General features: G+C 37.1%; 1 protein-coding gene across 3 annotated transcripts in view; it reads right to left on the bottom strand.

The window, feature by feature from the left end:
• Tsp97E (Tetraspanin 97E) overlaps positions 1 to 16,651 on the bottom strand; it is a 57,687-nt gene that overhangs the window by 21,083 nt on the left and 19,953 nt on the right. Inside the window, exon 6 of one of the 3 annotated variants that reach the window (XM_083128172.1) lies at positions 6,239 to 6,359. The exons of 1 other annotated variant lie outside the window; for it this stretch is intronic. In XM_083128172.1, the coding sequence (XP_082984298.1) occupies positions 6,285 to 6,359 (75 nt within the window). In that variant the 3' untranslated portion in view covers positions 6,239 to 6,284. Of the gene's footprint in view, positions 1 to 5,560; positions 6,360 to 16,651 lie in introns of those variants that run through there. One more of the 3 variants, XM_083128171.1, reaches the window with a different exon arrangement.

The following is a 16,651-nucleotide window of genomic DNA, read 5'->3' as shown; positions in this document are numbered from 1 at the left end:
CCCTTCCTGCAGACATCTTCAGCGAGCCTGCCTCCAGCACCTGAGTGGGTGGGTATCTTACATGAGATTTCACACTGATACAAATTAACAATCAAACAATTTAACAATAAAGGTGCCTGATGATTATGAGTATTAATTACAGCTGAAATACCATTTAAAGAAGAAATACATCTAATGTACGAGTAGTACAAATAAAAACTGTTAAGTGTTTATCTATTTATTATAAACTATGCTAGGTGTAAGTTACTTTGAAGATCTTTTTTTAATGGGAAACTTTTGTACTTTTCCTGAACTTAATATGCATCAGAAAATCAGATAAAAAAATATTGAAATTAGGGTCATTCCACATCAAATCAACGCAAAAAACGAAGATTTTGACACCCACCAACTCCGATTTCGATGAAATTTGGTATACACCTTTCCTTTATGGTTGAAAGAAACCCCCTAAATTATTTTCACTCTATCTCAAACGGTTTTCATTTTACAGCACTTTGAAATGTCATCAGATCAGTGTTGTCTGTCACTCTTGAGACCCTCGACACAAGATACCCTTGCTTACATTTTATTTCCTTTCTCCTTAACCAATCATCAGATATCTCTGAAATTTTACACAAAGTTCAATAAAATAAGGAGGATTTCAGAAAAAAATACATCAGCACTCAAAAAAATTTACAAATGCCTATAAAAACACTAATAATGGATTTGTAGCCTAATTTTTGTGGTGGGAAAACTAGGTTACGAAAACCTGAATTTTCATCATGTAGGTATGATGGAACCAACAACTTTTGATGTTGAAAATCATTGCAAAGACATGCTCTTTCTCTATAAAAAATAAAATTTTTGGTTTTTTTTATTCCTTCTAACGAAAATTTTACGTTTTTTGGAAATTGCCTAAAATTTCACGATCAATCCGTACCAAATGGTTCAGCACTGGTCGCTCGACCATTTTTAAAATTTTTCATTTGTTTGTCGTTGTAACCCCTGTACAAGGGTAGTTCAAAACAGGCATTATTTTTTTAAAACTAGACTTCGTTTGAAAATGGTGGCCATTTTTGTTTCATGACTTGCAACATTTGTGGCCTATGCAGAGTTGCAATAATTATGATAACTCAGCTAAGAAAAATTATAGAAATCTGGGGTAAAACACATTGTTTTCAGTACATTTCAGGCTACATTTTATGTTCCATATCTTTTTTCACCACATCTAATGCAAATGACTGAAATTTAGGGTCAAAACGACTGATATTCAATTTTGAAGGGAAATCAATGTATGATATATTTTTTTTTTTTTAGTAGGTAAGCAATGAAATATCAGAGTTATAATTTTTTTTAGAGGAAACATGTACATCTAGAGTTTCAGCAGAAAATATTTGACACGCAGCCGTACACACCTTTTCTTTGATAATAGCTACTAACGGGCTTACTATGCCATTCATATGCTGCAATTAATTAATACGTACAATAATTGTAATTGCATGATAGTTCATTAAAAGTAAATAATAATAATTGTAACGAATAACATAAATTTGTCTGTTTTTGCCAAACTTGCCCGTGTTGTAAATTTGTTTTCATGTAATATCAATCTCGAAATTTTTTACAGGTACCTCTTTATGCAGTAAATATCAAATTTTATTAGTTTCCCAAGCAGATATTGGTTTGGTTTCAGTTTTAAGTCAACTTTATGCACGGAAGGTTAATCGGGACTGAACCTACAGTTTATTAAAGTGGGATCTGAACCAGAATGTGGCTCCACTGGGTATCGAACCTGGGACACCTTGATTACAAAACATCGACATAACCACTATGCCATTGGGAAGACCTTTCCAACCAGACATATACTTGGGCCCAAATTTTGAGAAAAATGAGCATTTTCAAAGAGCTTTAACTCAATTAGGAAACCAGTAATAGAGCTCAAATATTTTTTGCTGAAACTTTGGATGTACATGTTTCCTCTAAAAAAAATTATAGCTCTGATATTATTTCATTGCTTAGCTTACCTACATAAAAAAATATCTATCCTACACATTGATTTCCCTTCAAAATTGAATATCAGTCAGTTTTGACTAAATTTCAGCCATTTGGATTAGATGAGGTGAAAAAGATACGGAACATAAAATGTAGCCTGAAATGTACTGAAAACAGTTTTTTACCCCAGATTTCTATATTTTTTCTTAGCTGAGTTATCATAATTATTGCAACTGTCTGCATTGGCCACAAATGTTGCAAGTCATGAAACAAAAATGGCCACCATTTTCAAACGAAGTCTAGTTTTAGAAAAATAATGCCTGTTTTGAACTACCCTTGTACAGGGGTTACAACGACAAACAAATGAAAAATTTTAAAAATGGTCGAGCGACCAGTGCTGAACCATTTGGTACGGATTGACCGTGAAATTTTAGGCAATTTCCAAAAAATCGTAAAATTTTCGTTAGAAGGAATAATAAAACCAAAAATTTTATTTTTTATAGAGAAAGAGCATGTCTTTGCAATGTTTTTCAACATCAGAAGTTGTTGGTTCCATCATACCCACATGATGAAAATTCAGGTTTTCGTAACCTAGTTTTCCCACCACAAAAATTAGGCTACAAATCTATTATTAGTGTTTTTATAGGCATTTGTAAATTTTTTTGAGTGCTGATGTATTTTTTTCTGAAATCCTCCTTATTTTATTGAACTTTGTGTAAAATTTCAGAGAGATCTGATGATTGGTTAAGGAGAAAGGAAATAAAATGTAAGCAAGGGTATCTTGTGTCGAGGGTCTCAAAACAGAACACTGATTTGATGACATTTCAAAGTGGTGTAAAATTAAAACTGTTTGACATAGAGTGAAAATAATTTAGTGGGTTTCTTTCAACCATAAAGGAAAGGTGTATACCAAATTTCATCGAAATCAGAGTTGGTGGGTGTCATGACCTTGTTGAAATGGCGTGGAATGACCCATTACTGAATGGAACAGAAAACTGATAAATACAGTGTGTTTTTCTTCTTCACAATTTGCTTAGTAGCCTCTGGAATGAACTGTTATCATTCTACTAATATTGCATTGGATAAAATGCCATAGTACCAGAAATTAGATATATATTGAAGAGTGATGCAGAGCAGAATCTGTAAACTTTCTACTTTTCCATCTCTCCACTTCTGACCAACGACCGGACCATTCATTGACAATGATGAATTCCACAGAGAATAGGTTCATTCTTTTAAGCTGCATACCTCCACGTATGTAAAACTGGCCTCACTTCCTCTGAGAACTTTCCGTGGAAGATAGAGGCTTTGACCTCTCATTGAGAGGTGAGAACAAAGGAGTATAAAACGTCCCGCATGGTAAAAGTCAGGCTCAGTTGTTAATAAGAATTCGTCAAGCACAGTGGGTGCGGGATCGTGGAAGTTTGAGGTGGCGAATAACTTAAGGCTTAAGATGCCTCAGCAAGTTGCACCTCGAACCAAGGACTTTACATGGATCTACAACATGTTCGGGTCTAGGTAAGTGTGGAGAGAAATTTGCTCTGTCATACCTCTTCTTTCTTCTCCTTGACAGAATAGGCAAATTAACTCACAAAATGGAAACCTCTCACATTGCATAATTTGCTACATCCCTTGTGACTCCACGATTATTAAACCGAGTCATACTTCAATATATTCAGTTGTTTGTAAAACAACAACAAAAAAAGCAACAATTCTGTGCAACCTATGCAAAAATACTTTCATTCCATACTAAGTTCAATGACATCATTCAGAATCAAATGTTCATTTGGAACTAGGATATATAATATAAACTGTTTGCTTTTATAATTGTTCCATGTGAAAACTTCTACTATTTCGTGCATCTAATTTGAGGCTATTATTTCAGTTAGAAAACAACTGAACAGATTATATTCTGCATCTAAAGAAACTGCTGACCACAAATCAATAGGAGTTTGCAGTTTTTAACACTGAACAGTTTCACAGTGGTAAAGGTAAAGGTAAAGTGCTCCCCTGTGCAAAGCACCACGCCATGAAGGCGTATAGGGGGTGTGGGGGTAACACCCCACACTTTCTTGATCCGGTCGTGAGTGGGGGTGATGTGATCAGCATCACGCCCCTGACCGCCTTTACCCCCCAGGGTTTCCCCCAAGTACCCATGTTATTCGACGCTGGGTGGGCGCCGGGGCCACTTCCATCGTTAGAAAAGTTCCCGGATTTGAACCGGCCGGGGATCGAACCCGGGACCTTTAGCATGGTAGTCAGACGCGTTACCGACTGAGCCACCGCGGCCACAGTGGAACCTTCATTATATAATTTCAGGAACAATGTGGCTACAGAGCTCAAAATGCAGAGAACTGTAAAATATGTAGGATCTACAAATACAAAATCAAATTTTCGCTGTATTATTTTCTAATAATAAATCAATTTTAGATAAAAGTGTAATTCACTAAATGTGCCAACATTTTCATATAGGTAATATTCACTTATTTTTAGCAGTATCCTTTACTTTCTCAAGCTTTCACCACACCACATGGCTTCTTCAGAATATTGGACAAGATTTAGTTAAAACATGATGAAAGGTACAGTTAAAAGGTTAAAAAGGTAGTAGAAGTTGAAATCAAGGTAGCTTTTAACCTTTTAACAATCTACCTTCTATCATATCATATCTATCATATTTCTACCAAATCCTGCCAAAACTCTTGAAAAAGTTATACGATGCGGTGAAATCTTGAGGAAACGAATTTAAATCATGTTTGTGCAATGAAATATTAAGTTGATCTACTCTTGCAGATATGCACAAAGAATTGTTTTTGTTGAAAACGATCAGAAACCCTTAACCATTTCTCCACCACCCTCACCATTTCTTCCAAGAGAGTGGCAGGGGAAATAGTTTGGGACTATGCTTTTTCAGGATAGTCATAAGTTTGTGCATCAGTGCTATAAATCACTGCAGCAAACAGTTGGAAAAACTTGTGCAGAACCAAAGAAAATAAGCCAGCAGCTGACACCATCCTTGCAGGAACCAGCAACACTGGTGTCTAAAATGGTGGACAAGTGTCACTTCACGCAAACAGGTTATTTGCACAATTACTAACTCGAGAGGGTTTAACCAAAGAAGTGTGAGAGGGAAGGTGATTATGCAGCAGACAATGTAGCTGCAGCCGTATGCAGAACCACATACTGTTTCGCTTAGCCCGCTTGCTTTCTTCCCTTCCTTCTGTTATGCACAGTGTTGCTCCATAGACTTCTGGCAGATGCTGTAGTCAAGATTGTGAGGAGCTTACCGTCCAAGATTATTTACGTTTGTCTGGATACACATACATATTTTTGTTCTAAAAACACGGGGTACTTATTTCTTTGGGTGTCTATGTGAGCATATCCACTGTCTCTTACATCAGGATTCGAAGTCATTCAACAATTCTAAAGTGAAAGGTGGCCAATAAATTGTCCGAAACATACTTATTTTCACTCTTCGGGTGAAAAGGAATGAGTAATATTAATAGCACCAATGAATAAGTTAGTTAGTTCTTAGAATATTATGACAGATAGCACAACACACTAGCAGGTTACGTATAGATACACTGATCAACAAACTCTACGCGTGGTAGTTTAGTTTATTGTCTGCTACAAAATGTCATGCAAAAAATGCATTACATTGGCATGCAAATAAAGAGATAAGAAATACAACTATAATTTCTAAAAACAGATCTTTGAAACGTTAGAATACAATTATTTCAGAAAACAAAATTAGAAGGTGTCTAATTAATTCAGTACCACTGACAGTAAAGAATTGCACAAAGAAATGAGATTCATATTTATAATATATATGTATGAAAGTGTGATCATGCAATAATGATACAATGACTAGGAAATAACAGCCATATTTAGTAGAGTACCATGCTAAATGATGTATAAATCTATATTTAGTGATATCAAGAAACATTAAAAGTAAAATACAAAAATATTACATTAACATGATTGTTCTCATATATAAAAACAATAGTCTAATCAAGACGTACACAAATTTCAATCAAAATTCACCCATAATTAAAAAAAATCAATTATTCAGCCCATAATTAGTCTTTCAATATCATTGTCATTAATAAAATAGTCTGAAAAGTGATGATTAAAATGTGATAGAAGCAAAAGAGATTCTTGATATCACACAAGATTTCAGTCACAGAAAATATTACAGTTAGTAAATTTTACATGTGCAATTATTTACAACAGATTCTGTGCATAAGTGTGCCCAAACACCAATAATAGTACCTACACCTTGGTACAAGTCCATGTGCAGAGAAGACTACAGTGTGTATGTGTTAGAGAAAAGCACTAGGGTTAGCACGAGGGTCTTTCTGGTTTCTGTAACGAACTGTCAACCAAACACCAAGAAACTGGAAGAGAAGAGAAATATGTTACAAGTACCAGCAGTATTATCCATGCAGAATACAAGTACTGGCATATTAGTTTCTAAGACGTAACACCAGGATTGAGCCGATACTATGGCTGAGCCATCAGCTGATGCTTTTCCAGAGTCAAGAAATCTCACTGGGCCTGCAAAAATATCAAGCCGCACATTCACAATGTTTAAATATACAAAATGCATAATTTTAATTATTTTGCTCACAGTATTGTGGGGGAAAGTAGTATTGTGATTAAGTAATAACATTACATGGAATTATGAATATTTCAATGCAATACTCTGGTAGATTGATATGCTATTGCTCTAATGAAAGACTACATATTAAATATATGTATAATCTTAACTATTTAAAATTCTTTGAGTTTCAAAATACAGGGTGTTCATAAAGTTCCGGTACCATTACAAATGTAATGTACACTGTAATGGTGCCGGGACTTTATGAACACCCTGTACATATCAGCACCAGCTTCTGTAGGAATCAATGAGAGTATCAGTGGTATCGGAATCATGTCAAAGTGGTATTGGTTCAGCCATACCAATACCAGTGGTATCAACCAATGCATTAGCTTCAGTATCAGATCAGCCCTACTACATACAGGGTTACTCAAAATTATGGTGACAACTCTTAAATGATTACTGTAATACAAGTTCATAATTATTTAAATGAAGAGAAGTAACAAATTAAAGCTTACATATCAGAGAATTTACTTGCAATGACAATTACAAGTTCTCGATGTGTGATCCACGGGGAACCCCACCCACATCAAGACGATAGTCAAATTCAGCCTATACTTTCTCCAGCATCACCCAATCAACTTGTGTGATGGATTCACCTATGCTTACCTCATAAGTCCTCTAAGGTAACAAGGAGGGATGGGACAAACACTTAGTTTTTTACAAATCCCCAAAGAAAGAAATTCCAGCCTAAGATCAAGAGATCTTCCAGCGTGCCCAAGTTAAAAGGTATTAATTAATTAATTAATTTTCTATTATGTTGTCAAATTCTTTCTGAATAACCCTGTATTGCATTTCATCACAATTAATTCACAAAAGCTAGAAACATTGAACCCTTGAACGTACACATTAAGCATATCCCCCAACAATGTACAATATGCTGAACAAAACAGTCACAAATAATGTGTAGAGTAGTACCCTATAAAAGTCTGACCATTATCAAATGACTGTATTACAATATAATACAACAGTCCATACTTACAAGTGGTTTTAATTATACCTCTGCATGTATGTAATACTAAAGTTGACTAAATTCTAGCTGCATTAGAATTACCATAAGGTCTCTTTAAAACATTTCATTACGATGTCCAACTTAAGACTATATTGAGCATTTGGCAATTAATTGAAGGATGGTACATATAGGAGTACCATGATGTGTCATGTATTTAGCAGCTGTTGAAATGTTCTGAAGATTCTTGTCTGCATATTTAAATGAGATTTAAGGTGTCATGACTAAATTTATTACTGGTGCGGTCATTTCCTGAAGCACATAGCTGCCACTAATTGAGTACTGTTTCCAACTTCAAGAATCACTGCCAAAAGAGAATGGGGCCAAACGAACAAAAATAGTTTTCACCTACTTCCTTCCTCTCAAAGGAGTGGGTGGAGTGCATGTAACCGGTGTTACCGCAGGTAACAGCAAAATGTGAAGAATTAAAAAATTGTTTTGAATAAAATAACAACATTGTTAAAAACATTAAGCAATAACGTTGCCGTCGAGTACATATTGTAGAGGACATTTCTTTCTGCAGCCGGCTGAAACCATGAGGGAGCCAGTTTCCGCTACCCTGAAGAGGTAACAAGGAGAGAGGATGCCAATGCAAGGGAAGAGTGGGAGAAGACTTTGGGACAGTGTGCTATGGGGTTACTCATATGCCTGTTTAGGGGCCCAGTTACCGGTCAGGCCTGCCGGTATATCCCAGTGTTGTCACATCGGATTGGCAGAAAAGATCCAAATCCTGCCTAAAATGGTGATACTATTTCTCTGAAGCAACTAGAGCTAGACTGCAAAGCTAAGGCTGGCTAGAACTACAACTGAGACAGGTTAGGTACTAGACGAAAATATAGTTCCTTCCTGTGATTCATGATTTGGACAAACCTTGCTCCAAAATACTAAGTTGGCAACAGTAGTACGTACAGCTGGAGTTCGCTTCCACAATTTGACTCGCTGGAGGAGCGGAATTGTCGTCTGCTCACTGTGTCGTCGTCTGTGTCAACTGAGAAATGTGGTTGTTCTTCCCCTTTCCACCTCATTTGCAAAGAAACAAATAGAGAATTGCCAAGGCTCGACCATTACCTAGGTATTCATTGGATTTTCGTGGTCTGTGAGTAGTAGTTCTTGCTAGGAGTGTTTGTGGCTAAATCACTGAGCGGATTGCAAAAAAAAAAAAGAACGGAATGAACAAAAATCTAAGTCAAAGGTATGTTTTTTTTTTTGGGGGGGGGAGGTTGTGTAGATAATAACAGAATAATTGTCGTACCTTTGGAAATGTCATGCCACACCACTGCTTCCTTTAATAATAATAATAATATGGGCCATTTCCAAGCACCACAACATAGCATGATCAATGATCAGAAAAACGAACTATGATTCATAACTGTACAATTCTTTTTTTAGCAAGTTTTATTTAGCAGTCGCAGTCACTATAAAGGAGTGAAATATTTATCAGTCAATATTTAGGTTCCACTTTAAACACTCAAGTGATGGCATTTATTTACAGGGTGGATATGTGTGTGTGAGCTACGAACTTTAGTTTCTAAAATAATAAATTGTATATAGACCAATGCATAATTTCAAATGTCACACTAGAAGCAGCCCCAGCATTGGGGTTAATACCACACAGAACACTCTTGTCATGTAATAGTTAACTTGTCTCAAACATATATTCTTCACAAAATATTTTCACATTGAAGGACCAAACTGGCATTACGAATTCTGAAAAATCTTCCTAAAACACTAGGAAAGGGGTTGAACTTTAGGCCACAACAACTACATTTTTTGAAAAAAAAATAGGCTACAAACGCTCAGACAAGAACACATTCAATCGACAGAAATAAAACCTCTTCATGCTACACAAGGATTTCTAAATATATTTTTTCTTCTTCAGAAAATCAACTTGATGCTTCTAAGCAAAAAAAAATCCTCATAAAAAAACGTGATAGAAACAGATCCTAGGGCAAGCCAATCCTTGTAAAGATAATGTATAATCATAACCCATGGCGCAACAGCCTACCTACTGACTGCCAGCCTCACTCTCACCTGATCCTACTCAATCTCTCACCCAAGATGGAAGATCAACCAACCAGTTACAGGATGATGTGTGGACAGCACTACAAAACCCCAGTCGTCATTAGTTCCTGCGATCGGGTTATGCTACTCATTCGTAGCTCCCAGATTTCCTCATGATTGTGGGTGGCCACCAGCCTCATACACAGACCGAAATCTCAGGAGAAAAGTTGTTATGCTTCCCCATGAGACTCAAACCTGCACACGTCCAAAGCCTGATAACTTAGACTGCACAGCCACAGTACGGGACACAAAGATAATGATACTTTATCATTACCTTACATGAAAATGCATCCACTACAACTGCATCTTACTTAATTGGCACTTACATTCACTACATTAGTAAAATGTAAATTAATCCTACATTAACATAATACTCACTTCTTTCACCTGTCAAAACCATATGTGCATAACACTTTCACTGATACAAGTGTATACTTTTCTTATCTTAAAAATAATAAGGTACATCCTCAAGAATATACACAAATCCATTGTACCGTGCATTCACTTTGACTCCTGGTCAAGATAGCATGTGACTGCAGAACGGCGATCGTGCAGGCATTTTCAACCCGTGAAGTCCCACTTATTTTCAAGCACATATCTTTAGCATGCAGAAAATTGTATTTATCTTGCGTAACAAGTACTAATCTGTGTTATAAGAATTGTTCAAAGTGATGGTCAACTGCATTCACACTTTCCCGGCATATTTTCATTAAATTTTGATTGACACGCAATCTCTTCCGTAATTCTTGTAAGTTCTGTTCTTATATTGTCTTTCAGTTAATCTACAGTGTGGAGATTGTTTCTATAGACTACTTTTAGGGATCCCCACAAACAAAAAATGACTCAACATAATTTGGTTTTCACTTAAGTGTTATACACAGAAATTCTTTGCTTTAACATGAATTTTATGGCTGGCATTTCAAAGGTCTCACAATCTTATTAAACACACACACTTCTACACAGAAATAAACTAAAACTTTCTTTCTAATTTTTTCTCAAATTTATCTTTGCATAATGACTAGAGGCATGCATATTTTGTTTTTGATGAAAACACAAAATGTGAAATACAACATTGTAATGTTAATTTTTCATGTTTCTGAAAGGTGTGAGGTGCACTTTCCTACCCTGTTTTGTCACGAAATGATGCGAAATGAACTGCAAAATGCGAAATAGACTCTTACCCTTAAAACAGCCAATGGGTCATATATGACCCATAGAAAGTATAGGCGAAAACAGCCAATGAGTCATATATGACCCATGGTGCCGATTACAACATTCACGTGCTTTTAGGACCTTCATACTTGTATGTGAGGTTGTAAACGCTGACAGATGTTGAGATAAGACATTGAAATGTCATGTGGAAGAAACCCCCCTCCCCCCTTTCTCCAATATGCAAATTAGCTATTTTTAGCCAAAATGCAGGATTGTACATATTGCATCATATTTCAGCCTGTATGAGAACTAGGGGCTTGAAACAAGTTTCACTTTGTTGAAAAAGGTCTACTCTTTGAAAACAATGCAAAACTTTGCGCCCTTTTTCCAAAATAACGGGAGAAGAGGGGGCAGACGCCAATTATTTTTTTTCATTGAAATTTGGGGACTTGGCCCCTCCAACCTAGTTTTTCTCACTTGGGCTTTCTGAATTGTACACGGTCGCGTGCTCCGATGCTTTTGCTTTCAAACAAAAGTTATCCGAAGCAGATTGCTCAAATAGTCTTTATTCTCTAATATGCAAATTAGCAATTTTTGCTAAAATGCAGGATTGTGCATATTGTGTCATATTTCTGCCTGTATGAGGACTAGAGACTTGAAACAAGTTCCACTTTGTTGCAAAAGGTTTTTTTTTTTTTAAAGCAATGAAAAAGTTTGTGCCCTTTTTCCAAAATAACGGGAGAACAGGGGGCGAACGTCAATTTTTTTTTCATTGAAATTTGGGGACTTGGCCCCTCCCAAACCAGTTTTTCTCACTTGGGCTTTTGAATTGTACACGGTCGCGTGCTCCGATGTTTTTGCTTTCAAACAAAAGTTATCCGAAGTAGATTGCTCAAATAGTCTCAGATATATAACGTTTTTCTGAAATAAGTGTAAAAATTTAAAAATCGCGTGCAAAGGCCACGGCGAGAGAGGGGTTACTTTCGAAAACTGGCTCGGTTGTTTAAGGTTAAACATGAAATTTACCGTTTATATACTCATGCGACACTTTCTGAAGTCTGAAGTATCCCTATGAGTTATAAAATTCAAGGAAAATTGATTAATTCTGCTGCAAACATTTGAGAAGCAAAAATAGACACCTTTATACAGGAATAAAATTAATATTCTGGTAATGATTTAATGTGCTATTAGAAGGGATATGTTTATTTTGAGTAATAGTGCAGTTTTTAAATCAAATTTGGGATTATATTCATATTTTTAAAACAAAAGTGTCATTTTATATGCCGCTTTTTCACCGCTATAACAGCGAAATTTCATTTTATTTACCGCTTGTGAACCCGATATTGACTTTGTTTTTGTACAGGGTGTTTTGCTTTTTTATTTACCAAAAATATGTGCCTCTAGTAATGACATAAAAATGTTTAAACTTAATCAAATTTGGTTCATCATTGTAGATATTATTATTTACATGCTTCAAACAATTAAAATTCGGACTTAAGAAGCAATTTTCTTGTTTTTTTTTTCACCCAGCGTACATCCTGCCGGGTTAACAATGGCAAAAAAAAAACTTCGCAATAGAACAAATATGTCAATCAAAATTTGATGAAAATATTCCGGGAATGTGTGAATGCAGTTGGCCACCACTTTGAACAACTCTTATAACAACACAGGTTAGTAGGGCCTCCCCGATGGCGCATTGGTAGCATTGTTGCCTTGTAATCAAGGGGTCCCGGGTTCTATACCCGTGCAGGCACATGGCACAGTAGTTCAGATCCCACTTTAAACTGTAGGTCCAGTCCCCATTAGCCTTACTGTGCATAAAGTGGACTTAAAACAACAATTCAATCAATCAATTCAACACAGGTTAGTATTCGTTATGCAATATAAATACAATTTCCTGCATACTAAAGATATGTGCGTAAAAATAAGCGGGATATTTCCAAATTGATACCTTTTACACCTTCTTGAAATGCCAGGAGCAAGTCACTAGCTTTGGTATGGCCCAGAAACAAAAATACAATTTTTTCCAGAAAAATAGTAAATTTCCCTGACTCTTCCAGAAAAATAAAATTCCCTGACTTTTCCAGGTTTTCCAGACTAGTAGACACCCTGAATATGTTATAAGTAAGGCAGAATCATGGGCTTGGCAAATGTCTCGGGAGCATCAAATGTAAAAAAATTTGTTCAAATAACTTTTTGAAATTGCTGCATGGTTGTATCGCTTATAGATGAACTATCATAGGTCACGTACCAAAATCATGTAAAAAAAAATGCTAAATTTTATTTCATACTGTAAGGACAAATGCCTTCAGAATCAAATGTCACTTACAAGGGTACCAGGTTTCAACTAACCACGGCACTACCAGGAGCGGAATGACAGGGGCTCATCAACGGATGTGCCGGGCTTGCCGCCTTAAGAGCAGAATGTGAATCCCTCAAGTCCGACATCGGACATGCCGGATTTTCCTTGCACCAAATTGCCAACCCGCCGCGGATAACCGTGACGGAACTGGGGCTCAGGGCTAGCCCTGGTCGCCCGTGGCTACCGAAGAAAACATGCTATTTTCTTTTCCTCCCCATTGTTAAAGTTCACTGACATGAGGTCGATTAACCTATGGGGGGGGAGGGTGAATTAAAGCCGAGTATCGACATAAAACATCGTTAACAGTAATGACGCGCTTGCTTAACACTTACACCTCAGGGAGCAAAAAAATAACCACGAAAAATGAGAAAAGACATAAGGAATGTTCGTTTATCTGTTGTTCTGCTGCAATCTCTTCTCCGCTGGTCCTTGGATCGATGTGGTCCTACTCTGTAATAACACGGACGAAGGAGCGCTTCTCGGGGCTCGCAAACTATAGACTCACGTAAACCGATGTTCTAAATAATAAACTTCAACTTTCCGATCGTTCGTTCTTCCTTCTTAACTAACGACAACTAAGGAGTTCTCTCGCGATAACTGAATCGACGTTAACTGAAAGCAACTAAGACTGAGTTCTTTCGCAACTACCGACTTGGATGAAAAACGGGAAACAACTAAGCAAGAGATTTTTTCTTGTGACGTATTTAAATGAAATTCGAACTATCGGTCGTTATGACGGTTGACTCGATTGCATCCTTTGGCAACGGTGAATCTGAAGAAAAATGCTGATTTCCTGATTTTCACACTGTGTCAGCGGTTATTTTCCAACTTCGCTGAAGGTTGCTGTCGTGATTAGCTTTTAAGAAGCTCTTTTTCAATTCTTCAGCGTGATCCTTATTATAACATGATTAGCTTATTTATTTATGATGCCCGGGTCCTAGGTTCGACTCATGCCTACGGTGTGATACGTTTCCATTATACTCCATTTAACAACTTTACATTAAGCTGGTAGTTGAAAAATGTCTCAGACAGAGAGAGAGAGAGAATTAAGTATCACCATTTCATTTGAACAGTTGATTGACTGCAATGAAGAAGTAACAGGGCACTGGAAATAGAATGAAATTATGTGTTTCTTTTTACAGTTACCAGACCAGATTCACCTGGGGTGATGAAGGAAAACCACAGAAAGTTACGATTCCTGGCTGTGGGCTTTGAACCTGCAATGTCTGGAATATGAGTCAATATTCACCGAAGTCATTTGGGACAACACATGTGTGAAGTTGTTTAAGGAATTAGGAAAATGAGGTTTTCAAAAGGCAAACTTTGGGTTGGATAATTACTAAATCAATACAGATTCAATTGAAATTAACATGTATGTTACACAAACTCAATGTACTAGTGATTTGTAAAATTCTGTTGATTTTTGAAAAGTGCAGACTTAGTATAAAACACTTTAAAATTTGCCTAATATGGATGAGACTGATTTACTGGTAGAAAATGCTTAACAAGTTATATAACACCATATCTATATTTCAATGAAAGTAATGCACTGATACATTATTATTATTATTATTGGTGTGTAACTTGCCTCCATAATTCTGCCACATTGTGTAGACAGTTTTTATAAAATAATTTCTTAATACTGTATGCAGAGTTATCCTCTAATTAATGCTGAAAATATCAGAATATACCTAGTCATATCATAAATTCTGTTACAAAGTTTAGACAGGGATGGCAACACTGGTTGGCAAAGTAACCTCGCAATGTTGGATCAAACAACAACCAGTATCATTGTGTGTTTGGCTGTGTTAGCGGAAAGGTGGATTTCACTGTTAGTCGAATGGAGTGGGGTGTATACGAGAACCGTGTGGTATTAATAGCACTGCACAAAGTTGACAAATCGCCATCGGACATTTTCAACACCCTGAAAAAGCTGAATATCAGCAGGACGTTCATGCATCGGACCATCAACAGATACTGTGACACAGGGACAATTGAGGACTGCCCCAGGAAAGGTAGACCTCACAGTGTGAGGAGTCAGAAGCTCGTGAAAGCAGTGGTGGCGCGGATTCGACGAAATCCTGTCAGGAAACAAGCAGCGATGTCTCGAGACCTGAACATTTTGAACATGTCGATGTCGCGTGTGTTCCGAAGTGGCCTAGCACTCCATGCTTATCGGCGAAGTGGTCACTTCCTCACTCCACAGCTTAAGGTCCAGAGGGAGCAGAAATCAAAAAGACTCCTTCAGCATTATGCAAATGGTGGCCACAGGAGGATCCTTTTCACAGACGAAAAAATCTTCACGATTGAAGTCTTACAGTTGTCAAAACGACGGTGTTTATGCCTCAACATCCCAGGAAGCTCGTGAAAACATGCCACGGATCCTCAGAGGCCATAATCGCGCCTCAGTGATAGTTTGGTGGGGGTTTTGTACCATGGCACAACTGACCTCCACTTCTGTGAACATGGTGTGAAAAATCTGCAAAAGTGTATCAAGCGACAGTGTTGGAGCCACTTGTGAAATCGTTGACCTGCACCATCTTCAACAATGAGCCGTGGAGCTTCCAGCAGTACTCGACACTGGCCCACAAGGCAAAGATCACACAGTAGTGACTTCAGAGGAATGTGCCTGATTTCATTGCTCCGGCTGATTGGCCCTCCAGCAGCCAAGACCTCAGCCCACTGGACTACAGGTTGTGGTCCATTTTGGAGGACATGGCCTGTAGGAAGAGGCATCCAAACCTTGCGAGTCTCAATCATTCTCTCGTGAAGGCAGTGGCGGACTTTCCATTCGAGACCGTGCATGCTGCGATCGATGACTGTCCTCAGAGACTTCGGGCCTGTGTGAAGACCAGAGGTGGCCATTTTGAACAGTGATTGGTGCTCTGTGTTGGCAAGACCTGTACCTTTGTAACATCCAAATATTAATACATTAGCTTGCTCACTGTGCCTGTAGTTCATTATTAACTTTGTAACAGAATTTATGATATGACTAGGTATATATTTTTGTACAACCCTTGGAAACTTCTCGACTTTATGAACAGGAAATGTAAGAAATTTGCTTGCATTGACAGCTGACCATTCCACTGATGTGATTATGGGATCGATATTTTAAACCTTTGAAGCAATTTTAAGTCATTTTAACCATTTTCTCTCTTGTGCATCTCCCATACATGAGGAATAGAGGTACATCGAAATATTAAGAATTTTGACTTTGTCACCCCCCTTATTATTTTTTTTTTAAAAATGATGAGAAATATCGGATATACTGTATTTACTCATGTGTAATGGGCACCTTTTTCCAAGATTTTGCAACCAAAAACTGTGGTGGATATTTTACTATGTCACTGTCTATAGCACATACATATCAACAGACACAAATACAGGCTGGATTTCTTCAGTAATAATAATTTTTAAAAACACTACAAAAGTGAAATGACCATTT

This window comes from Lepisma saccharinum, chromosome 9 (genome assembly GCF_977018435.1).
Source record: "Lepisma saccharinum chromosome 9, izLepSacc3.1, whole genome shotgun sequence".
Taxonomy (NCBI): domain Eukaryota; kingdom Metazoa; phylum Arthropoda; class Insecta; order Zygentoma; family Lepismatidae; genus Lepisma; species Lepisma saccharinum.
The sequence above is the reverse complement of the archived record's forward strand: the minus strand, read 5'-3'. Positions and strand labels throughout refer to the sequence as shown.